This window comes from Alligator sinensis, unplaced genomic scaffold (genome assembly GCF_000455745.1).
Source record: "Alligator sinensis unplaced genomic scaffold, ASM45574v1 scaffold668_1, whole genome shotgun sequence".
Lineage (NCBI taxonomy): Eukaryota > Metazoa > Chordata > Crocodylia > Alligatoridae > Alligator > Alligator sinensis.
The window spans coordinates 765,880-791,019 of record NW_005842393.1 but is presented as its reverse complement, the minus strand read 5'-3'; the positions used below and the strand labels follow the sequence as shown (position 1 = coordinate 791,019).

At 42.9% G+C, this 25,140-nt stretch overlaps 3 protein-coding genes across 6 annotated transcripts in view; 1 reads left to right on the top strand and 2 right to left on the bottom strand.

Annotated features, from left to right (window-relative positions):
* Positions 1–22,575, top strand: part of PRKD1 (protein kinase D1) — a 280,997-nt gene extending 258,422 nt beyond the window's left edge. The window contains 2 exon segments of the mRNA XM_025211210.1: positions 18,140–18,225; positions 21,589–22,575. Coding sequence (XP_025066995.1) covers positions 18,140–18,225; positions 21,589–21,807 — 305 coding nt within the window. The 3' untranslated portion in view covers positions 21,808–22,575.
* Positions 4,946–24,212, bottom strand: LOC102382083. Of its 4 annotated transcripts, none has more exons than XM_006029705.2 (2): positions 24,060–24,212; positions 4,946–7,697 (listed from the first exon to the last, which is right to left on the bottom strand). In XM_006029705.2, exon 2 carries the CDS (start codon positions 7,685–7,687, stop codon positions 6,716–6,718), a length of 972 nt encoding a protein of 323 aa, XP_006029767.1. In that variant the 5' UTR covers positions 7,688–7,697; positions 24,060–24,212; the 3' UTR covers positions 4,946–6,715. The 4 variants fall into 4 exon arrangements, 3 of the variants coding, with proteins under 3 accessions (XP_006029767.1, XP_006029768.1, XP_006029766.1); XM_006029706.2 differs by lacking the exon at positions 24,060–24,212 and adding an exon at positions 14,136–18,023; XM_006029704.2 differs by having other exon boundaries at positions 4,947–7,713.
* On the bottom strand, positions 7,959–9,333 carry LOC112551252. Its single transcript, XM_025211211.1, has 2 exons — positions 8,909–9,333; positions 7,959–8,876 (listed from the first exon to the last, which is right to left on the bottom strand). Exons 1-2 carry the CDS (start codon positions 9,300–9,302, stop codon positions 8,614–8,616), a joined length of 657 nt encoding a protein of 218 aa, XP_025066996.1. The 5' UTR covers positions 9,303–9,333; the 3' UTR covers positions 7,959–8,613.
* Positions 24,213–25,140: the final 928 nt, after the last annotated feature.

Genomic DNA, 25,140 nt, shown 5'->3' with positions numbered 1-25,140 from the left:
ATATCATTGGGCCTTTTAAAAGAGCTGTTAGCCATTTTGACAACAGGTCACACAGCTACTAATCTAAACTGAGAGACCACTAAATCCATGCTTCCCAAGTATCCAAAAAATGTCTAAAATGCACATCTTCACTGGGAGCCAGATTGAAGAGCTCAATACCCAACATCTCCCTCCTTTCTTCCTTCCTTGCTAATTAATGGGCGTTAAACAGTAGTTAACATGTTAAAAATGACAACTACACCCAAAATGACAGCTATACTCAACATTCCTTCTGAGTTCCCAGATCAAGAAAATTGTCCCTATTTTTGCAGGACCAAGTTTGACTATGCAGCATCAAATTAGCACCGTTGTACCACTTTTTGTGAGAATTCATATTGAAGTTTATTATGCTTTAGGTTTGCCAAATATAAATGGTCCAGTCCTGTGACAATGTACCATTTAGATATGGTGAGCTATTTTGACATTGGACTTCATGGCTATTACCTCTTTGCCACCATCAACTATTGCTCATTATGATGTGGAGAGCAATGGAAACTGAGTGAATGAATGCCAATAGAAGGAATTACATATCATGTTAAGACTTTAGAATATGGGCATGCTGAAAAATAATTTTCTACTGAAAGGTCTTCTTACCTATTGGATATTAGGGGTGTGTGAAGCAGGCCCTATTTGGTTCAGATTCATCCTGAATCAGGGACAGAGATTCACTTAGTTGATTCGGATCACTGTCCCCGATTCGATTCAGCTGAATCCAGATCTGAAGATTTGATGCCGATTTGGAGAATCAGCAATTCGGGCATAGACGCAGCTTTAAAAGTTTTTTCTACATACCTTGAAGTAGCAGATGCAGCTCATGAACACTGCAATGCTGGGGCAGATGGAGCGTCCCACAGGAGTGCGGGGGGCGGTGAAGGGGCCTCCATGTGCTTGGCAGCAAACCCGGACGTGGATCGGAAGTACTTCCAGTCTACTTCCAGGTCTGCTGGGGAGTGCCCTGGGCTCCCCCCCGCACGTCCTCGGCTCAGTGATCGGCTGTGGGGGGACCCCAGGTACCACCCCCAGACCCAGGAGGCACCAGTCACCAAGCCAGGGGGGCCCCCTTGCATGCTCCGCAGCGGACCCAGAAGTGGACCAAAAGTGCTTCTGGTCCACTTTCAGCTCTGCTGCCAAGCATGCTGGGGAGTCCCCTGCACTCCTGTGGGACACTCACTGTGCCCCAGCATCTCAGCATTCATGAGTCCCTGCTACCTAGAGGTATGTAGAAAAAATATTTAAAGCTGTGTCTATGTCCAAATTGATTTGGAGGGTTCCAATTCAATTCAGAGAGATTAAAGGGTCCTCCAATTCTTTTTGGATTCAGAGATTCGGCTACAGAACCAGGCCGAATTGAATCAGGGACCAAAGCTTCGCACAGCCCTACTCAATATATCTAGCAAGAGTTTGGTGATATATAGCAAGTTCACTTTACAAACCTAAATGACAATTTTCTCAATATATAAGTAACATTTTTGCACTATTCTATTTTGGGCGCTTTTAGGTGCATTCATTCACCTTTTGTCAGGCATAGGGAGCAGCAGAGACTCCCTATGCTTGACAAAGGGTGACTGCGCATGAAAGCTTTTTTCCCCCAACTACTCAGATGGTTTAATAAAAGACGTCACATCTACCCAAAGAACCTTGCCAAAAATGAGGATGGTATCCCTATATTTTAGCCGCAGTAGCCAAGTGGTTAGGGTACTCAGGGGACTGAGGTTCTAGGTCCTCCACCTCCCCCTGCCCTACCACAAAGGGGTTTGGATCTGCATATCCCTGCATAGTTTGCTAGCTACCAGGCCATGGATTAGGCCTCTTCTTAAAACGGAACCACTGCGCTTTGCATTTAATATTTGTTGAACAGAGAGAAGTGAAGAAATTGCTGTTACATCAAGAGAAAGGGGACTTAGGACCAGCTCCTTTATAGCAGCAGTAGTTGCAATTTATTTTATTGTTTTGGAAAAAGCTGTAAATTAAAATGAGCCATAAAATGATATATAATAAAATAATGTTATGTAACTGCATATCTCAATAGAGTGAATCTCAATCAAGTAATGGCCTCTTGTCTGTAGTCTTGCACCATAGGCAGTGCTTAGTGAAATAAGTACTTTATTAATCTTAAAAAATGGGAAATTCAAGACAGTCTACTGCACAGTCTGCATGCTGGCATCTTTAATTCTTAAATGTCTGTCTTGTTTTAAGTATAGGGGAAATTCTGGGTCAGTGACTTTCAGTACATTTCCCAGGTCATTTATCTGGAGGAGAATATAAGTGTTGTCTAACTATTCAAATATGGGTTTATTAAGCAAAAGAGAGGCTTCAAGAATGCACTTAGGGTATTGGGTAGGTCTAAAAGATCTGATTTTTATCCAATAGTTTGGTGTTCTTAATTTAGATAAGGTATTCACATTTATCAGTCCAGGTGCAGAGCATATGCCCCCTTCATAAAATTAGGTAGAGATAAAAGTTGCCTTAAAAAGTAATTAGAATTTTTTTACGTTTTTGGGTGGACCATAGGGTCAATATCCTGAAGTTCTGCTCCATACTTTACCTTCAATCTACAGACCTTTAGTACTGCCAGAACTGCTCTTCTGGCCGTCTTATTGTAAAAGGATAAAACTCCACTCAAGGATTGTTTTGCTCTAGCATTTACATTTTCAGTGTGCTTATTCCAGCCCAGGTTTTTGGTAAAATAGATTCCAAGGTACTTCATTTTCCTGAATCTAAGAGAACCCTAAATTTAAGACCCCCCCCCAATAGTTAGATTCTATACACAGAAAATTTATACATTTATTATAATTTGTCATGTATAGAATCTAATTATTGGAGGGTTGTCTTAAAATTCACCCCCCGCCCCAACTACTGCAGGCAGTGGGTGGAAGGGGAGTCAGGGGTTGAGACCAGAGCCAGAGCTGCAGCAGCTCCCTGTCCCACCACCCCCCTTGATTGTAAGACAAGGGTTTTTTTTCCCTGCTGTGTTAAATGCGGGGAGTGGGGGGAATCTCGTTGTTTAATTAGGTAAATACAGTATATAAAATAAGACACACTCGTGGTTTCGTCTGTAAAAACCAAACTTGGTTCCTCCTTCCATCCCCCCAAAATTAATACCTTAAAATGTAGGTGTGATGATTTTTAAGCCATGAGAGGTGCAACAGCCCATGATTACAGCCCAGAACTTGCAGGTTTGAGCAGCAAAGTGCTCACTGCACGACCATGTTGGATTCCAACAAATCTGCAAATTTTGCTAAATACCTTGCCACAAGGACATGAAAAAGAAGGGGAGAAAGTGCTGAAAAGCATCTAGTAATCTTTGGAGACATTGTTAACGCATCATCTTCATAAAGGAAGACAGGGATAAGATCATTCAATATCATGGGTTCATGGAGTTGATTCTGTGTTAGCACTTTTTTAGATCATTCAGGAATAAATTTAAAAGTAGTAGAGCAAATACCATCATTATCATACCCATCTTTGATGGTGCCCTCTCCAATAGGTTTTCCAACTATTTCACAATGCTGTATGCTAGATACTGTATTTGAATAGTAAGTAATGATTAATTGCAAGACAGCTTTATCCATTGATGTTATAGCCAGTTTCTTCCATAATTTTAATCTGTGTATGGAGTCAACCGCCTCTACCCTGCCTCCTGCCCCTTAAATGTGTGAAGGCTATATACAAAAGATTGTTTTTTTTACATATTTAGATCCTAAGTAGTGCTGCAACCTCAAGAAATGGTCTATTCAGGAAAAGCATTCTCTAAGACAAGCCTGATCTTCTCCCAAAATATTATTTTTTAGAAATCCATACCTTAAAATGAAAAATTAAGTAAGTATCTCCCAAGAATTTTGGTAGGAGTACACAAAAAACTAATGTGTGATATTATAAAGGATCAGTTATCACTTTTTCTTTTTAATATTGGGACACTTATATTATCTTTTCAGTGCTTTGGATCAATGCCTTCTATATTATATTAATTTTTTTCATCAAAGTTGGATAACACTAGTCAGTTAGTTCCTTGAAGTTTTCAGGGGGAAGAAAATCAAAGCTGAGGGCCTTTCCATTTCTGAGTAAGGGTAAGAACTGCCATTATTGAGTCAGACCATAGGTCCATCTTGCTCATTATCTTGTTTCACACAGTGCCAAACAGTCAATGCTGGAAGAAAGAATGAACAGGGTCTGACCAGGGTTCTTCCCTTGTTCGTCTCCCACTTGAAACCTCCAGAATTTAAAGTATAGGAAGTTTTGATTCAGAGGCTGTACATCTAACTCCCACACTCAATAGCTACTGATGCAACTTTTCTCCAGGAATTTGTCCAATCCCTTTTTGAATCTGGTTAAACTCTCAGCTTCCACAACATCTTGTGGCCATGAGTTCCACATTTTAATTACATGCTGTGTGAAGAACTGTTTCCTTTTGTTAGTTTTGAATTTATGACCTACAAGTTTCATTGTATGACCCTTAGCTCCTGAGAGATAGTAAATAATAAATCCCCATTTACTTTCTCTACACCATTTATCATGCCATCCCTCAAGCATCTCTTTTGCAAATTGAATAGGACTAGCCTCTTTAGTCTCTCCTCATATGGAAGCTCAGATGATCTTGAGATTCAGAGGTGAGATAATGACCTGCTTGTAGATTAACAGATAACATTTCCTTTAGTGAGAATCCACCATTTTCTTCACCAGCTGACAGCAAGTTATTAAACCTTCATAGCATAGCATCCACGTCACCAGTGCCCCTGGAAGATACAACCCCTAAGCCTCAATTAGTCTGTAGGATCACCTTTTAAAGAGTAATCTGACCACTTGTTCAGGGAATTAACGGTACCACAAAAAGGGAAACCAAGGGGAAAATAAGTAATATTTTTGTGGTTGGTTTCCATCATACCTTGAACTGAATGCGTGTCAAAGTTAGAACCACACTGAGATCTGCAACCAGCTCCAGTGTGATTCCTGGTTGCCAACAATCAGGTGATCCAGGGCTACACTAGGGCTCAAATCCTTTGGAGCCAGCTGATGATCAGCTGATTGTTGGCAGTCAGGGGCCACCCTGGGACCAGTTCGAGCTCCAGTACAGTGCCAGAACCAGCTGACAATCCTCTGATTATTGGGCACCCAGTATTTAACTTGCCATTGCAGGAGGGAGCCCAGGATTCTGATTTGGATCTGATGTCCAGTCCCAAAGTCATAAGTCCTACCATTCATGTATGGCATGCCAGGAGGTACTATTGTTTGGATTACAGGTCAGCTCTTATCATGCTTTTAAATGAATGTCTATCAGTGGCCCGAGCTATTGTACATTCTCTAGCTTGTCCATTTCTTCCTGGCTGCAAATCTCCTGCTTCCTCTATCTAACTGCCCAGTGGACCAACTTCAGATGGAGGGTTGGAAAAACAATTCACTAATGCCTGAATAATGGCCTGCTGTTTCAGACACTAAGCTAGGAAATCGGACAGCAAGTTGAAAACCCCTCTGGGTGAATGTCATCTAGAACCTGAGGTCTCCCTTCTTCTTAGTAACTGCTCAGGATTCATTCATTTATTTAATACACAAGGTAAAACACAAGAGACTTTTCATCTGGCATTTAACACATGCTAGTTAGGGATTTTTGGTAGGTAAAAAATGTTGAGACTTGCATGCATTCAGTGTATACACAGAGCTGGATACCTGCCTGGCCAGTACTTAACCTGCTACACAGGCTCAGTAGCCCTGTTGATATTTATGCATCTATGCTGCATGGGTAATAGAATTGCAAATGGTGCATAAGTGCTTTAAAATGCCATTTACATGCCTAAATTGCTTTGCTATGTAACCGAAAACAGAATTCTGTGTGCTGCGTCCTGTGCCTTTTGAAATATCAAGTTCTTTTTCATTTGTGTACCTCACTTTTTAGTTTGGATCAGTGGATTCTATTATGAAGTATCCATTTTGCCAGTAATTGAAGACATAATTTTTATGTTAAGAAATAGAATTAATAAAGCAGTGATTAATAAAAGCAGACTATTTAAAGTGCTGCGCGTCTGTTATGAAAAGGGCTGGTAATAAAGAGCAACAACATGTTTTCTATGTTTTTAATAGAAATCAAATTGGAATTAGAAGTACAGAATTAATTTCTTATGGTCAGATTACACTGAAATTAATTGATAGTTCATGAAGTAGAGAGAATAATATAGTGTTTGTTGCTCTCTCGCTTTTAGTTAATGTTTGGCCCTGCTTTGTAGATGTGCTTCCTAGGATTGCCAAGCAACAGCATACTGATTTGGAAACTGGAATGCAGAGGGTAGCAAAAAAATGTAGGAAAAAAAATAGCACTACAGCTGGAGTAATAACAATCACCAATTTTTTAAGTGTTTTTCTTCTGAGTCCTACCCTCACTTGCTTGTAACTATCTTAATTTTTCACCCTTTTGTTTGAAATTTCATTTGTTTAGTATCCGATTACAGTGACTTACGGTTTGGAAAATCTTTGACCGAAAACAATTAAGTAATTTGAGCATTCAAAAAAGAGAAAATAGAATTTTCTCATTAAAAAAAGGTTTTTAATAGTTTATAGAACAGAAATATTCGGAAAGAAATTTGGAGGGAAGCAGTTGTGAGAAAATGTGCTTCTGATTATTCCAAGGAAAAGTGGTGTGATTTGACTGAATTCTTTTTCTTTTTCATTTTGTACATTGTAGTGCAATTTACATGTTAACATTATCTACAAGTATTTTGCACAAGTTTACACAATGAGGCCTATTTAAGAACCCATAACTCCCTCCATCTGGCATGAACAAATGATCTTGTCTGTCGCCCGAAAAGGAATACGCTTCCCAAGCTCGTGGAGGTTTATCAGGGACAAGTTTTGTGCCATGACAAGCCAAACTCATCAATGCTGCGGGTAAAATAGGGTAAAAAAAAGAATGCCATGTTAAGTTTGCAGACACGTTGATGGCTAAAGACACGCTCCAGGTAACCAGAGATGGGGGTCTGTGAAAAGACGAAAGGGTAACTTGAGGGACAGGGCCAAGTTTGAGCGGACAAGCATTCGAACAATTGACGCAAGGTGCAGTACAAGGTGGGAGCGCAAGGTACCAAGGGGGAGTCAAGCTTTGTGGGTTCCAATTTAAAGAATTGTCAGGCCTGGACCAACTCATACCCTGAGGGTTTATGCCCCACGAGATTCGAGAACAGAAAATTGAGATGGTATCGCCTGTCACGGTACCACTTGCCAGGTGATCAGTGGACGTGGACGTACAATTACGTGTGGTCGTGTTCAGGTGGGCGAATGTAATATCTGGTGGCCAAGTATAGGTCGTGTTTCTGGGAACCCACTTGTGGGACCCCCAGTCGTAGTAAACAGTAATGGACGGGGGATTATCTTTGGATCTATCCCGGAACCAGGCTGGAACGTCGAGTGGTTCAAGATAGGGGGTCAGCACTGGATCAGAAACAGAAAGGGGGAGACAGAGACATGCGGTAAGACTAGAGCGGTTAGTGGCAGTCCCGAGGGTCTCAGCCCAAGCAGACAACATAAGTAAGACGGTGTTGGTCGACGGCAGTGGGCTGGCGTCTCGTCCATGTTGCGGGTCAGACGGCGTTTGTTGTGGGTCAGAGGCCCAGTCGGTCGAGAGTAACAGGATACAACACACATACAGAGGTATAGAGGACATCATGTTGACGGACCTGAAAAACATAATAGCTACAAACAGAGGTTAGGGAGCCACAGGAGACAGGTCTGTACGACGACTTAGCCAATTGTGGTGTGCCAAGACGTTGCGTGGGGGAGAGGCTGCTTGGAGAGAAATTAAGTAAGTATTAGGGAAATCACCGGGTTGTACGATTGTCCCGGCAACGGGGACAGGCTGGCGATTGTTTGCGACAGGAACAGAGACCCAGACTTGGTCTGTGGCCGCATAGCAGGGAGTCCAGGGAGGCCGCTGTCGCTGTTAAGAGTGGTTAGGATCAGGTCGGAGTGTTTGGTCCAATTTTTGTAGGAGCCCCATCCCTGAAGACGAAGGTGTTCTTTGTAAAGACCAATGTGTCGCTCGATGACCCCATTAGATTGTGGATGATAAGGGAGGTGATGATGCCATTGTATGTTGCGCTCCTGGGCGAAGTTGTCCAGTGCCTTGGAGGTGAATGGGGGCCCGCCGTCTGAGTGAACGACATGGGGCACCTGCCAGCGGGCAAATGCATAAATGAGGCACGTCATGATGTCAGGGGCATTCAAACGATGAGTGGGGAGAACGAGGAGCTGTCGGGAGACAAGGTCCACTATAGCGAGGGCCTTGTTTGGTGGTTTGGCTCCTGGAAGGGGTCCGAGGAGATCCAGTTGCCAAGTTTTTCCGGGGGAAAAGAGGGTGGGATCATAGGTACCCCGTTGGTGCCGATGTGAATGCGGTTTATTCTGGGCACAAGCTATACAGGCTCATGAGATATCTTGCCAATCTTTTAATGAGGGTGCATGTCCTGTTGGTGCTTGGGCGTGCCAAGTGCGCATGGCTTTTCGGGGCCCTGGGTGACCCCAGTGTTCGTGAAGCCAGGATAAGAAAGGGTTATAGTCCGCTGTAGCAGTAGAAACCACTCGAACCTCCTTTGGCTATGCTTCAATGAACTCATTTTGAGAGTTGGCGGCCAATAACTTATCAATAATGGCATGTATTGGGTCGGTGTCAGGTCGATGCGAGCGGGTATGTTTGAGCATAGGGAGGACAACATAGTGGCGAAGAATCTGGAAGACGTCCTCCCAAAGCAGTGAATTCTTGGAGGGGTCGGCGGCACCCGTGGCAATACGGTAAATATACTCAGAGTCAATGGCTATGACCAGTACTGGGAGGGGGCCATTGTGACATTCGAGGCAATGTTTCAAAAGCCATTGTGACATTCGAGGCAATGTTCTAAAATGCTATAAAAAGCGAGCAGTTCATTTTGTTGTGCTGAGTTAGGACCAAGATTGGATGAGATGACGTGGACATCGTAACACGGCTTGCAGTAATATCCGTAGCGGCCGTTGCCTTGAGTGGTACCGTCGGCTGCCATCCAGGCTGGAGTTGTTATACCATATAAGACAGGTCTGGCGGGTGTGTCTACAGCGGCGGGGTCGGGAGATCCCTCTGCGTCAGAGTGGGCCCAACTGGACCAATAATACTGATGTCGTAGAATGAAGCCAGTCCAAGTTTTAAGAGTCCCCTGGAATGCCTGATGGGGTCGAAAAGGGTCGAGAGAGGTGGGTAGGCTCACCCATGGCCCAAGGAGTGTTCCTGGCGATGAGGTTAAGTGTTCTGCCATTTGGGAGGCTAACAGTTTTTCCCAGGCACCCGTACCGATGTTGATGTGATTGAAGGGTTTTGTGACCCGCGAAAGCCAAAGGTTTTTGATCCGAGGCGGAAGTGGTGAACCAGAGGTGAGCGGTGGTATATCCTATTGAGATTGTCAGTCGCGCGGCCATCAGCGGGGCCTGAAGCTTCATTTCCCGAACTGTGGTGAATAAAGCGATGAGGTTGCATTGGTCTTTGGGTGTCCAGGGACAACGACGCGGAGTCTTCTTTCGGATTTGTTGTTGTAGGCATTGTAAGAGAGGAAGGTGATCGGGTGTGAGAAAGTTGCGAAACCAGTTTAAGCGGCCAAGCAGGGCCTGAAAGTCCTTTAGGGTATTAGGGTGCTGGTCCAACGGAGGGACGTCCGTTCCATGTGCGGTTCCCCAACGGAATGATCCGGAGAATCGAACCCCCAGAAATGTGACATCCGTTGTGGGCTCGAGGTGGGACTTTGTCGCATTCACGGTCCATCCCGCATCTTGTAGATGCTGATTGAGGCAATTTGTGGTGGCCCGAACGCTGGCGCGATCAGCACCAAGAACGATGATGTCATCGCCATAGGACCATATGTGAGTGTGGGGCAGGCGTTGGGGCTCAAAAGTGCGCAATGTCTCTCCCATGGCCACAGTGGCCAGCATGGGGGCGTTACGGTACCCCTGTGGGCAAACCACCCAAGTATACATCTTTCCCCCCACACACGTTGAGTATCCCTTGTGGGTCACTTATAGGGATGGAATAAAACATGTCTTTTAAGTCAATGGTGGTCGTGAACCACTCTCCTTCGCACTGAACAGCTGTTATAGCATCTATTATTTCCGTAATTGTGTGCGAAGCTGGAAGCTGGAGCGGCACACACCGGTGGTTGGCTTGGGGATAGTCTACGACTAAACGAGCATCGTCTGGATTATTGGGTTTGGGGATGCCCCAGCCCACAGATAGGTAGGTCGAGGCATCGACCGGCTGAATGCGCCCTTGTTGTTCTAAGCCCCGTAGTAGTGTGTCAACTTTGGGCTGTAGCACTGGCCATGTGGGGTGGGTTGGTAATGCCATGCCGTAGGGACGCTCAGTTGTGGTTGATGTTTCGTAGTTGGAGTAATGGTTAGCGGGAGGGCCGAAAAAATGGCTTGCTTTAGCTTTAGGGCTTTGATGGCCAGGATGCCTAAGATGTTAAGGTTGCCCATGACTGTGTAGAGGGGATAGGGTGTGATGAAAAATTTTACCACGGTAATGGCTGAAGTCGCGTGAAGGCCCCTGACGAACAAAGTCTTGGATGTGCGTACGTGGGGAACTTCAGGGCGTAGCACGTTAACTTGTGCACCCGTGTCTAGGAGAAACCGAACGGGGATAGCGCGAGAAGAAGAAGTTGCACTTACGTCAAAGGTGGCGTACGGGCGGTCATCTGTGGGATCGCGGCCGGCGTAGCCCGTCTCAGCGGCCGCTACTCATTTTTTACTTCTTGGGCATCCCCTGACCGGAACGTAAAGCCCAGTCTCTCCGCCAAGGCCCGTTGGGCCAGGTCCCCCAGATGGCGGATCTGTGCCCTAGTCAGGCCACTTTTGTTGAAAAGGAACCCAAACATGGCTCATTCTTCCGGAGATCGCTCCAGTGGTCCCGGGTCTTGAGGTTTGCGGGGTTTATCTGGCGTATTTGACCAGTGCGTGGTGGCAGCAGCGACTTTTTGCACAGGCGGTCCTTGCTGGACGCTCGTAAGTTTCCCTAGGGAGCTTAAAACATTTTCGACGGGATCTCCAGTTAATGGGCTCAGTAGAAGCCGGAACATAGGCGCATGGGAACCTCCATATAGCTCCACGCACGACTCTACAGACTGGATAGTTACCGGGACTTCCGCCGGATATCTACAATAGCGGTGAGGCCAGTCAGAATTAGATTCTGCTACGGTAAGGTTTAAAGGGTTGCGGGTGGTGTCCCAAGTCAAATAACTGATTCCTGCTACAGCATAAAGAAGTTGAGCAGGTGTGGGCGCAGGGGGCAGGTTCACATGCCAGGCATGGGCACGGACCATGAGCGCCAGGACGGCGGCCGCTGGCAGGGGTATGGGCCAGTCCTGGTTTCGGAATAGCCTATCCGCATCTGCACAGGCTCCCCCGCTCCAAGCCGGCCGCCGTATAAGCGCCGCACACTCTTCAGGGTTGACTATTTCAGACCCGTATTCTAATACCAAACACCCCATCCAGATGGCGACAGTCTCGCCCGGCTGAATTTTTGTGTCCTTCACTAGGTCTTGTAGTTCCCCCCTTGTGCAAGAGCGATATGTGGTAGTAGTTAGGGTGTTCCCCTGTGGGTCTACTACGACCTTGATGATGGCAACCGGATTGGCATGCACAGGGGAAACGGTCATGTCGATACCAACACCTTTGTCGAGTGGGCATTTATTCGTGGGGAAGGCATCAGGGTAGGGGGGCAGGGTTTCCACCTCAAAGGGAGGGGCTGACGCCACAGGGAACGCCTCCTGTGGTGAGGGGGACAGATCTTTATTACTCGCGGTCTCCGCCTCTTCTTCTCCCTGCCCCTGCGCTGCCACCTCGGTGCCATCTTTAGGTGCGGTCGCGGCATGGTTGGCGGCCATCTTCGTAAGTGTTTGTATCAAATTCGCTTGATTCGCGGAGTGTCTCATTAGCGTGGAAAACAAGCAAAACAAGACATTAAGCATTTTTCCCTTGTCCCACTTTTGTCCGCCCCACTTAGAGGAGTTTTTGCCCTCCTCTTCTAGGTTCTCCCTCAAGGTAGTTAGGATTTCATTTTCGGCCCCTTCTGGGACGATAGCTGGACAGCGGAACTTGTCGGGGGGGGTATCACAGCCGCCTCCTGTCTTGAGGTGTTGTATGCACCGGGCAAATTCTTTCTTGGGGGCGCGGTCGATGCCCCCACCCATTGGTTTGATCCGACTAAGTTTGACCTCCGCCACTACGTCGGGGGGCCGATAAAGGACAGAGGGGCACGACAGGAGACACCCAAGCGCAGCGGGACTGATCCCAGACACCACCCATTCCTTAGCTGCCCCGGGTTGGTGCGTGAGGGTGTCGGTCGGCTGGATGGACAAATAGCCCCCTAACTTTCCATTCTGTGCAACCTGGTGGTAGGCAATGTGGGCCCAGAGGCCGTCCGCATCGATGGGTGGGGGCTGCTGATGGTTGGCCCACGGGGCAATACTTTACTAAGGGGTCTGCGTGTGTTTTCCCGTCTCGTCTCAGGGATCCCATCCTTGTCGCCATATCGCGTGCGGTGGAGATAAACGCTCTGGGCGAGAATGAGGAGGTAATAACACAGAGGCAGAGTCCCTTGGCACTTAAAGCGTAATGCAAAAAGTTTTATTTTTGTACTCACGTTGGTAGTGAGGCTCAGTGTTCTTAAAGCTGTTACAGATACTGCAGTTATTCGCTCCCCTGGGAGAGATCACTCGTTTGGGATACGGAGGGGTCGCCCTGGGTTTTGGATATCGGTGGGCGTTCGTGAGACTGGGGTAAGAATTGGCCAGATTCCACCCTGCTCGTTCAGTCTCAGACTCTGGAGTGTTCTCTTCCGGATTCCTTGGTTGTTTTATAAGACTGACACAATTACTAGTATCCCCGTGAGCCAATTAGCTTCTATTGTTTTGTTCGTTCCCTTATATGGTGATCTCCCCCCGGGTTTGAGTCTCCCCCCGGGTTTGAGGGAGTGCCCACCAGTTACGGCAATAGCATGACAAGATACGTAATGGCTGCGGGTGCCTTTTTTTGGGGTTAGAACTGCTTATCTGTGAGTTAGTACTGGCGGCTGCTTATCTGTAAGAAAGTACAGTCAGTACTTTCCCAAAATGACAGCTGGTTACTCGGGAGCAAGCAGCAAGTATTATACAACATAACCTAGTTGCCATTCCTGAGTCAACACGCTCTCTTGCGCATTCAGCAACATCCAAATCTTGCCATTTCTTCTTGCAGAACTTCCGTAAAATCTGGCCTTCCCTTTCCAAAACTACAGTTACAAAGTCTCTTGGAGAACCATATCATTTTATGTGCCACTTATCAAAGCCACAGTGGCTGAACTACTTCCTGTTTTTCCCCCCTTTATATCCACTCATCAGCTTACTGCAACAATCAATTCCTGGGTCATCACTTGGGCATCATCTCCTCCCCATCCTTCTTCCCATTTATATCCAACCATTGGCTCGCCCTTCTCCACTACATCACACAGCCACTTACCTTTATCCATAAGAACTTTCACAGCCTAAAATCCCTTTCCACTTATCTCCTATGGGCTGTGGAGACTAACTTCTGCCTCTATTCTGGCAGTGACTCCAAACTTGATTGCCCATTTGTTACATTTTCTAGCAAAATGCAATTTTTTTTTTACTTATATTTGTTTTCATTCTCCATTAAGAAAGCTCCTCAGTAAACATCTAGAAACAAGATTTTTAAGGAGAAACAAAACCATATTCTCTGCAAAATGCCTACAAAAACACTTAATGGTTAAATGGTTGATCTACTGTGATTTCCAGCATACATCATTTACTTTTGCTGCCTTAGTTATTTCTACTTCATATTATTCTAAGACTGTAAGCTCTTCAGGTCAGAGATCTGTTCTATTTTTGCACAGATCTTAGTATAATGGGCCTTGTTTGAGACTTCTAGGCCAATGATTCTCAACATGTTTAGATGTGAGGCACCCCATAGAAAATTTCAACTCTTACTATTTTTCACTCTTATTTTTTACTATGGAAAAATGATAGAGCAGTTCTTCTGTTGCAAAAAGCTAATATAGACTACAACAGGTCACATGATTTTATGAATTACGTTTGTACACCTACCAGTGCTAACATTGTGTGACATCCTGAACCACCTCTGAAAGGATCTCATAGCACCTTGGTTGAGAATCATAGTCCTAGGCATTATTGAATACAAATTAAAAGTTAGGTTTAAGAGGGAAAACAGCAACAAAATGCAAAGATCCTGAAAGCCCAGCACATGACCTCCCCCCTACCCATCCATCACAACTTTTCCACATCATTGGGAAAAGCCCAAACAGTATGCTTTGAAATTTGACAGGCAAAGCACTAGGCAGGTTTTAGTAAGTCACATATTTATTCTATTCGTTCCTTGGAAGAGGTCTGACAGTTTCCTCCACTCATAGTGTTCTTCATTGCAATGGCCCATCTTCATCTGAAGTTTATCCCAAAATGCTGAGGCTCTAAATCATCATAATAAGCCCTTATATGCAGTTCAGTGCTTTCACTTATACAGTAACCCAGTTAATTTAAGCTGTGTAGTGGTGACGTAGTTTCTCTGGAATTTAAAGAGTTTGTCATAGTCATTCAACATCCTTCTTTGCTATTTGCTGGCAACCAGTTGTTTGTGTCCTCTGTCTTAATTTACTTTAAGACTAGTTTCAGGCATCATGCAACAGGCTCTGGGCTTAATTTGGGCTTCCCTAGGGAATTTCACTACCTACTTAATCTACCTGGGTGTACTGCAGAATTGTCATCCCAGCTATATCTCAGTTTTAAGTTCGCCAGACCTGGAAAAGAATGTTTTGTATTCAAAAGTCTCTCTCATTTCATCCCAACTATACAGGTGGTCCAAAAAATGTATTAGCCAAAATTTGTTGCCTCTTACATAATTTGTGGACCACCACAAGTATAACATCATTCTAACACTATCAGAATTTTTTTAGCTGTTTTCTTAAATTCTAATTTGAACCTCCTCAACCATCACATTCACATGGCCTGCAAGGGCTTTTTCTCATTTATCTATAAAGTTACAAAAACTAACTTGTAATGAATATTCCACCAGGTCTCTACTCTTGTGTCTGAGTTTATTTGATCCAGCATAGTCTCATTATCTAAGCCCTGTATGTTCAAGATCCTGTGTGTGTAATATGTGACATAAATCATTAGATGATTCTCTGCATGCTTCAGTTCTTCTATATGGATTTCTTTAAAATTTATTAAATTGCCAGATTCCATACATTTTTTAGGCAAAATCTTTTAGGACCATTTTTACCTCCCAATGAACCAATGTGAAATGTTAGCACATGCTTTCCTTTTTGATTAGCTGCTTAATACCCGCCTTCACAATTATGGCATTTTGGCAGAAACCCTGCAGTTTTTTCCATGCATTAAATTTGACCCTGGTGCTCTGCTAGTGGAGAATAGTTTTAAAGTCAGGAATAAGCATTGCAGTTGCTTGCAATAATGTATTTACACAGGCCAGTTTCAGCATGATGTTAATAGAAACTCTGTTTCATGTATTAATGAATAAGTCACATGAATGAACATCAAGTACAAGAAGGTCAAATTCATGTTACGGCTCAAAGATATGCATTAAATCTTGCTCCATCAGTAAATATTTAACTTTTCTATACTTACAAGCATTTGACTCCATAACTATACCAATATCTTGATATATATTATCAATATGTTATCTTAGGTACATCAAGAAAGCCATTTAGTCGAGGCACCCCAACATTGTTTTTTGTTCATTTATTTGTCAGTATAGCATGAAAGAACAAGTTATACTGGGGGGAAAAAAAAAAACACTCTGCTAGTATAACTGGGTCTACAGTAGATCTTTTGTGTAGTTTTGTTGATGACAAGGTAGGGAAAAGATCACACCCTTGATGAAGAGAGCTGTGCTGGCCAAACTTTCAAGTACATATGAAGCCACATCACAAGTTCTGTTTTACTGGCATCAGGTTGGTCTCTTACAGGGGGCCAGAAATAAGACAAATTAATATTATTTTGTAGTTTCAGGTTTTATTTCAGTGTTCCAAAACAAACAATAAGTTAGTGGTAATCTTGCAGTGCTTTCCACAGTATTCCAAACATAATTGTTATACTTGTATAAAACTCAAACATTCTGTGCCCTGCAAAAAACTTGTCAGGCTTTTACAAATGTTTAAATATCTCAATTTAACTGGCAATAAATTAACTTCTGGTTAAAAAAAGAGAGTCCAGTCTAGATATGCCTGCAGACCCTCAGCCAAAAGTTGACTTTCCTGCTTACTGCATTCACAAGTTTTACTCCAGTTCTTCACAGCAAAAGAGGTGTGCTCTTATCTTAAGCTAATTACATTCATTTGAGGAAGTTTCCACATGTTTGATAGGCTTTAACTCAATATGCTACCTCATGTGAAAAAATTCTCTTGCCTTCACTAGGACTGACCTCAAATTAATCAACCAGATACAGTTGATAAACTTATAGACAGGATTAGATGATGTAATATCCTGTAATAGCCAGGGACTGAACTCCACAACTCAAAGTCTTTTCCAAATCTGTGCTCCTAAATAAGTACACCTTTCTTGCAAAGCTGCACATTCTTTTGAAATTTAAGACTTTTGAAATTGAATCCATTTTAGAACCTATTGCTTCTATTGCTGGTTAACAGTCCTATTCTTGAAAGCTGGAAGAAACTTGTTCATGTATTCTCTCAAGCAAGGGAGACTTGTTAAACCCTGTGCTGCACTTTGTGGCAGGCAATATTGTGCTGCAAATAGTCCACTTTGTTGAAGGAGTGGTTGGGAAAGGAGCATTATAACTTCCTAGCACTTTTTGCTAACCTGCTCCAAAGAAACATGCCTTAGCAACCTAAATTCCAGTAACAAGAGGTTCTCCTTAGACCTCTGTTTTTATTTATAATTGTACACAATATGGTGATAAAATTCCGTGGAGTCATGTCACTGGTCTTTACAGAACTATTAATATGGTGGCCATCCACAGTGTTCACCAGTTTTTTTCCTGACACAGCATGTTTTTTTTCTTGGAGGGGGAAGGAAGAGGGATAGTGCTACTTGCATTAGATGTATCCACAGCTTTATGCTATTAAGAACAAAACTAAACCCTTCAGACTCTTTACCTCTTCTTTGTGACCCCACTGGGTACATTGAAAAAGCCAGATGACTTTATCCCAGCTACTTTCAAAGTGACTTATTAAATGCATCTTTACCTGTTGCCCATTGGCTGGTGAACCTCTCCCTGCAAGCATCTAAATTTTGCTTCACTTGTGAGCAATCAGTATCATTGGCCTGCTTCAGAAATACAATGTTTTCAAAGATTTTTAAAGCAACTACTTAATAGACGCCAGTCAGTGTCTCTAAAACTTTAAACCCTTGAAAGAGTAGCCAGAGTAGATGCCAAGCCTGGAAGAGTATTATTTCAGTCCTTATTCAATTGAGCTGCATCTCCCTCAACCCATCATCAAGTGTGGATACTTCTTGGCAGCCACCTGCAGTAGGATCCATTCTGACACACAGTGGTTTACCAGAGGCGGATATCTGCATGGGGCCTATATTCCCAGGTTTTGTATTTAAGTTTTCAGCTATGAGGTTTGGAATTGCAAGGAAATTGAGGGTGGTCTCACCCATGTCACCCTTCATGGCCTCACACAAGGGTAAGAGTTGCAAGTTCATGTATCATCCCAAATAACACTGCTAAGTACAAGTGTCTGACATGTATAAAGTCTACACACACTGTGGAATCAACATGGACTGTTGCATCTCAAAGAGTTGAAGTTATTGTATGGTAAGTAGGAGTGATGTTGTAGACATGATGGCCCAGGAAATTTGAGAAGCATAAATTATTATGGGTGATATCTTCCATTAGATCAAGTGCATGGCTGGGATAGACTTAAGTTTCCTGATAGGCTTAACAAAAGGAGGTCTGAAGAACAATGTGCTACACTTGAAAGCTTATCTAAGTCTATCCCAGCCATGCAGATATTCAGTGAAAGATATTACTCGGGGGGAAGAAAAATGAATCATGCAGAGATTGAAACAAGTCTATTCAGCTGATGTGTTTGGAAATTACTTCTTTTCAGCTATTGATCTCATAAATAATTTGCTGCAAGTGAAAATGAGAAAACGCTACAGTGTGGACAAAACATTAAGCCACCCATGGTTGCAGGTAACACTATCAATTTCATGCTTTCTACATATATATACACATTTTGTATGTGCACATTGTATTTATATCTTTAAATAGAGTATGGGTAATTGTGTGCCTTGTAATTTTCTTAAGCTTTTCTCTCTGCACAAGTTTACTTACAGAATTGTAATTTATAGTAGCAGAGCCTCATATTCCAAAAATTGTGTTGCATTATCAAACTTGCTACTGTCCAATAGATGAACCAATGAGAAATACTATCACCAAAACAAAACAAAAAAGATTAGATGCGTCAAACTAGCTAAAAATATATATTTTGTTATATAGGCTTCTTGATGGGTTTTTTTTGTTTTGTTTTTAATCTTGAAAAAGAACTCCTGTAGTTGATTGAATGACATTGACTTCAATGCAATTTAGAGCAGGTCCAATTCACTTATTTTTATTTGCAAAGTTTATAATTCAATAGCAGGTCTCCTGATAGTAATCAGTTCCACTGTTTCTTCAATAAGAACACAATCTTACTATTTTTTTTCCTCTAAATAAAGCAAGTTCTCCAAGTTTTAAAGCAGCTGTTCCCAAACAACTTTAAACAATCATTTTTTTCAGATTAAGTCTGGCTTGAGTTGTGCATAGCCACTGAATTTTATTGAGTTTTATTTTAGGAACAGGCAGAAGTAGCATAAAAGGCTAGCCCAAAATTTCAACGTTCGTTATAGCACTATACAAGATACTGAAGTCCTTCAGCTAGCACTTAAATCTGCATATAGGATCTGATTCAGGGAGATCCTGAAAACTCTTCCACAAGAGCTGTGCATATTCAGCTTCTTATAGAAACAGGCTGTATGGATGAGGTGTTATAAAACTGACTGTATTGGCATATGTATTAGGAAGACCTGTTAGAGCGTGCTGACATTTAGATTCATAGAATTGGAAGGGACCTCAGTGGGCCATCTAGTCCGACCCCCTGCCCCTGGCAGGCAAGATATTTCTCTCAAAATTGTCACAAAATACGTGTCATTAAGCCATGAGAATCTTAGACAAATTCCACTTCTCCAAATAGTCAGGAGAACACTTTTCTTGTACCTGTGTTATATACAAGGGTCAAAAGTTTTTTCTAATTCCCTTCCCCGACCCCCACCCAGTATGGCATCTTGGCCTCCCAAAGTATGAACAGCCCACAGAGAAATATTTGCCTGTGTCCTGCAATTGCCATGGACTTGGTGTTATCAATTATTAGCTCATGTTTGAATGACAAACTAAAAAACCAAAACAAAACAAAAAAATGACCACATATGAATTATTCCTTAGATTTTTAATCAATCCTTCAAGCAATAGTATCAATGATACTGAATATGTCAAATGTTTTTAGAGGTTTATAAACTGTGCAGTTTTTCTACATCCCATTTTTCCTTTAAACTGATCATAAAATATTTGTTTCTGGCCTCAAGCAAATTTGTCCTTATTGGCAAAAGTGCTTCTTTCACCCTCATAAATACCTCCCAAATATTAGCATTTCTGTTACGGCCTAGCCAGGAAATGCTCAGTTTCTGAACTGATTTTTCTATCTTGTAATGCTTGTCCTCCCTTCATTTTGTGTGTTGTCTGTAAAGCTTTCCTGGCTTAAAAATAACTTTTCCCAATGCCTATCAATTTCAATACAGATATAGCTCTCAAAACTGCAGTATTTCAGTGTCTCCCACTGATTGATTAATGGTTTTTTATCCTCACATTTCCACTCTGACATAAAAGTTTTTTATTTTAAATAAGAAACTGAGGCACAAATCAGATTGGCTCAGTGTTGCATAATCTCTGGTTAAACTAGGAATTGAATCCAGACTATTTGCATCCCAATCTAATACTTACATCATCCTTTCTATCCTACAGTTCATTGTACAAAGAACTTTGGGCCTTTGTGCATGCCACAAAAAAGGCCTTTAAAGCAGCTTAAATGCCCTTTTGCACCACTTTAATGGCATTGCTGTTTGCACTCTCGGCAGCGTATTCCACTCTAAATGACTTGGGTACGTAGCAGGATAAAACACCTCTGAGGTGTTTTAGTTTGATACCTAGCAAAGTGCAAGAGTGCACAGGGCACTGGAAGCCGATGTGCTTAGGGCTTGGCAGGCCCCATGCAACTCAGGGGCTGTGGGGCCCAGCAGCAGCCTATGCAGGCAGGCTCCACTGAAAGGGGGGTGGGGAAAAAGAGTGGCTATCCTCATTTCCTTCCCCCCCCCCCCAGAGCCTGCCTGCCTGCTTGAGCTGTTTGGGGGGCCCGGTGCCTCCCTTCATGGCTGTGGTGGGGGAGCAGTGCTTCCCTCCATGTCTGTGGCATCCCCTGGGACTGCCCAGGCCAGGTGCCAGCAAGTGAGTACCGTCTAGGGGGCCCCTCGCACAGCTCAGGGACCACTCAGCCCGCCAGCAGCTTGCCCCTGCCACCAAAGAGGCTGATAGAGGCCCCCACCCTTGTGTATATACCACAAGGGGTTAGCTCAGTTTAATTCTTCCTAAATTGAAGCAGTGTTTTTAACACCTCTGGCCCCCCTCCCCCCCCCCATTTCAATTTAGGGAGAACTAAACCAAATTAAACCCCTGTGGTGTGTACAAGCAGCCTTTAAGGCTAAATCAGAGTCCTAGGCAGCTACACATTTCTACATGAGCACTTCAGTGCTTCCTTAGGTTTTCAGGAGTTAGATCCTTTATGCTAAAACAGACAATCCTGTCTTATCACTAATCACTATACACCAAGTTAAATAGTTTACTCTGCAGTTGTTATAGAAAGCTAGAATGTAAATATGAGGTTTAAGAGGTGTTTTTCTTCATCAGCTGTATGCCTAATGGGAAGGGGGATATTGGCCTAAATTGCTAACCCACAACCCTTCCTTTTCTTTTAATTCAGATAATATAAATATCTGTAGCCTCCAGTGCATTCTTTGTAAGGCAGTGGTTTCTAGTCTTTTCTGGCTGATATGCAACAGTACTTAAGCAAGTAAATCCTCTGTAACAACCAGTATCAGACATTGCTCTCTCTGTCAGCATGAAGAAACATGTATATATGGAAAGTAACATTTCCTGTGATCATGAGTAACATTGAAGGGTCCACACCACCAAGTTGAGGACCACTTATATAAGCATAATAGAGACAGTTTATCACTCTCCCTCCCATGCCAGGAAGTCTAACCAAAACAATTAACTAAAGAACCTTTTGCAAAAAAATTGCTCTCTCTCAATACAGGCTAATTTTGTGTTTTACTACTTGTTCCAGAGAAAGAAAAATGTAATCTCCAGATATGGCATTTTGGAAGCAGAGCTAATTGCTAGTTCTCATATCATTAGAGGCTTTATTCAATCTAATATCACTTCTTTTGTATGTTTATTTTTAATCAGGACTACCAAACCTGGTTGGATTTAAGAGAACTTGAATGTAAAATAGGGGAGCGTTACATCACCCATGAAAGTGATGATTCACGGTGGGAACAGTATGCAGGGGAGCGTGGCTTGCAGTATCCAGCACACCTTATCACTCCTAGTGCTAACCACAACGAAAACACTGAGCCAGAGGAAACAGAGATGAAAACCCTCAGTGAGCGTGTCAGCATCCTTTAAATTGCATCCCCTATAATCTGTCAAAACACTGTGGAATTAATAAATACATACGGTCAGGTTTAACATTTGCCTTGCAGAACTGCCATTATTTTCCATCAGATGGGAACAAAGCTGTTATACTGTTACCACTGTTGATGCATCTGAGTTGCCAAGACAAATCAACAGAAGCATTTTTATTTTGTGTGACCAACTGTGTTGTATTAACAAAAGTTCCCAGAAACACTAAACTTGTTATTGTGAATGATTCATGTTGTATTTAATGCATTAAAACCTGTCTCCACTGTGCCTTTGCAAACTAGTGTTTTTCTTACTTGAGCCTCATTTTGGTAAGAGAACCTTTCCATAAAGATCTCTTCTGTGTGCACCATTAGTATTGTAAATGTAAGCAAACTCTTGAAGAGTAGATTATTTACTGCTGTTCTGTGAACAACTTCTACTATTTGGATTAAGGTTATTTGATGTGGAAAAAATGCCGAGATAAAAAAAAAAAAAAATACAAAAAAGCATGAAAATAGGAAATTCTATAATACTGTACAGTTCCAAATAAGATGCCCAGTCTGTGTGTATGTGTATTTATGTATACATAGACACACAAACGCATATGGTGCAACCTGCTCTTAAGCCTAAATGCCTTAGTAATGTAAACTGCAGTATATGTCAGTTGTATTTCCTCTTTTCTTAAAACATTCTGCTCTAAAAATGTAAATTCAGAAGCTGAAAAACATGTTGCCTTTGTGTACGTTTTCAATAAAAGTCTTGTTAAAACTATTTCCTTTGGTGAATCTTTTTTGTTTGTTTAAAATGACATGGACTGCTTTTCCTGAGCCAAGTAAACCCAGAAACACCTCAGAGATTATTAGAAGGGAATAGATGGTACAGGACCTTTCCTCTCTCCACAAGGAAGTGCTATCTGCTGAGCTGAGGTGACATGTATCATTAAATAGTATGCTCCAGTGACTAAAAGACTTGGATTTATCTAATGCCCTTAGTGCAGTCTGGACTTGCTTTTGATGGCTGATTTTGTACCATACATGGCAGTAGGAGCTTTGACTTGGGGGGAGGCCCAGGCAGAATCAGGCTGAAAACTAGTTCCCTAGAACTACATTTTTGCTTCCCTGTAGAGTTTGACTCTGTTAGGTGTCAGGAGGTGATGTGACTCCACCAGATTGTAATTAGTTACATTAAGTGACATGACTACCAGTGAGTGGTATTCGGTGATGCAATGGCGGAGGAATGAGACCTTAACCTGCACTATCATGCGGATAGTGCGTGATCGCTAGTAGCCTAACCAATCAGAAGTTACCCCTAGAGCGTGACTGGCCGGACCAGCATGCTGAGGCCTCCAGAATGTTCCATCAAGGGGGGACCCTGATTGGCTATGGAGTCTATAAAGGGGACTGCGCGCCTCAGCGGGGGGTCCCCAGACACTCCCGAACTCAGGAAGACAGCCTGATCACCTGTCTTGTCTGGACAGACCCCTAGGCCTCTAGCTAGATTCCTAGCATAGGCTACCACAGCTTATAGGTAGACCATGCGCTATCTGGAACACCCTCTGTGTTGCCCAACTAGGCATCATACTTGTACTGATAGTATTTTCGGCTGCAGTCGACCTTCACAATTACACCTTGCTTGTTACTCACCGCTACCCATCAGTTGTTCGTTTTTCTACCTGTACCACGTCGTCTGTGTCTACCTGCCGCTGTAAATAGTATTCAACTCGTTAATCATCTTGTTGGTTTGTAAGTAAATTTATGAATTTTCTTCAGCTACTACTTGTCGCGCTTTTTTCCTCTCTCACACTTGGCATCCCCGAGCGTGTCTGGGTTGGTGTTACTACTCAGTGCCCCACTCGACACGCAACTGAAGCCATTTTCCAAACACCATCCTTGAATTATGGCCCACATTAGGCATGACAGCAGAATTGTTGTATTTGTTTAACTACCCGCCTGTGTGGGCTTCTAAGGCCAAAAAGGATGCTTTTCTTTTATCAGTGCTTTCCTATTGCTTTGCTTGGGAAAGGCCAGTGGGAAATGGACCCAGTACTGAAGAATGGAACAGAGTTTCAAGTGGTTCCAGCCTCCAGGAGCTATGACTCCCAGGAGCTACCAGTTTCAGAGGTGGACCCTTCACTGACAAGAAGGTTTGTGAGAATTGCCACACAAGATTGCTTTTTTAAATTTTCCATTCCAAAAAAAATGTCCTCTACACAAACATGAACAGAAATAGTCATGATTTAAGGCCATGATTCTCACCTGGAGCTCCTCTAAGTCCTGAACTTCAAATTGGATTCAGACTCAGAAGCCAAATGACCAAATCCAAGGGGAAATTCAGAAGCTAAAATCCAAGAACAGAGCAAGCAGTCAGGAAACCAAAAGTACTAGATCACAGAGACTTGCTAGAGTCAACAGGAACTGTTGGGTGGTGTAGAGCCTGCTGCCACAGCTGAGCTAAATCAGGCAGCAGCCAATCAGGAGGCCAGGCTGTAGGCAGCTGGAATCATTACCTGGGGTAGAGCTGCCAGTCAAAGCCCCAGGCAGCTGTGGCCCTCTGGGCAATTAGCAGAGGCTTCCCTGCCTGTTAGGGTTCCTGACAATGAAGGAAAGCTAAGAGCTGGCATTTTTTGAGGGGGACCTTGAGACTGACAAGTGGTGGCTTTGAGAATAAAATGGTTAAGAGCTACTGACAAGGCAGAGAAAAACCCTCTGGCAATGCTTTCTTCTCATTAAAATTATGTTTACTTGACTTGTTTAAATCTAGAAATCTTTAATCCTTGGGTGACACTCTAATTGCTTTATATTATAATGATCTTCAAGATAATCCAGCTCTGAAAAAGCATGTTAGGAAATTAAACTCTTAAGCCACATTTTTTTTAAGACGTGGGTTTTGTTCAGCATATTTTGTGCAATTATAATTCAGTTGAATTTGTTCTGTCAATATTGTAGCTGTGATAGTTCAGAGTATATTAGCTTTTTTTTTTTAGCATAACGTCTATTTATACATGAATATTAAATTACTATAAAACAGGCTTACAAAATCTGTGAGATGTCTGGACTCCATCATGGTTATCATGTGTAAGGCCTTCTTCAGATTTCTCTCGGGGGTGTTCATAACACATTGGTTAGGAGGAAATGGGGAAAGATCATTGTCAAAAAAGCCATATTCTTTCCAAGACAACTAAAAATAAAAGAAAATGTATGTTAAAATTGACTTTAAAGCTCCTAACCATGACTCTAGCCAACAGAAGGCATTCTGCCTCCCTGCCCTCAAATCTCAACCAACCATTGAAATTAAATCCAACTCCTCAAAGAAAGTCACTAAGCAGATGGTCTTTAT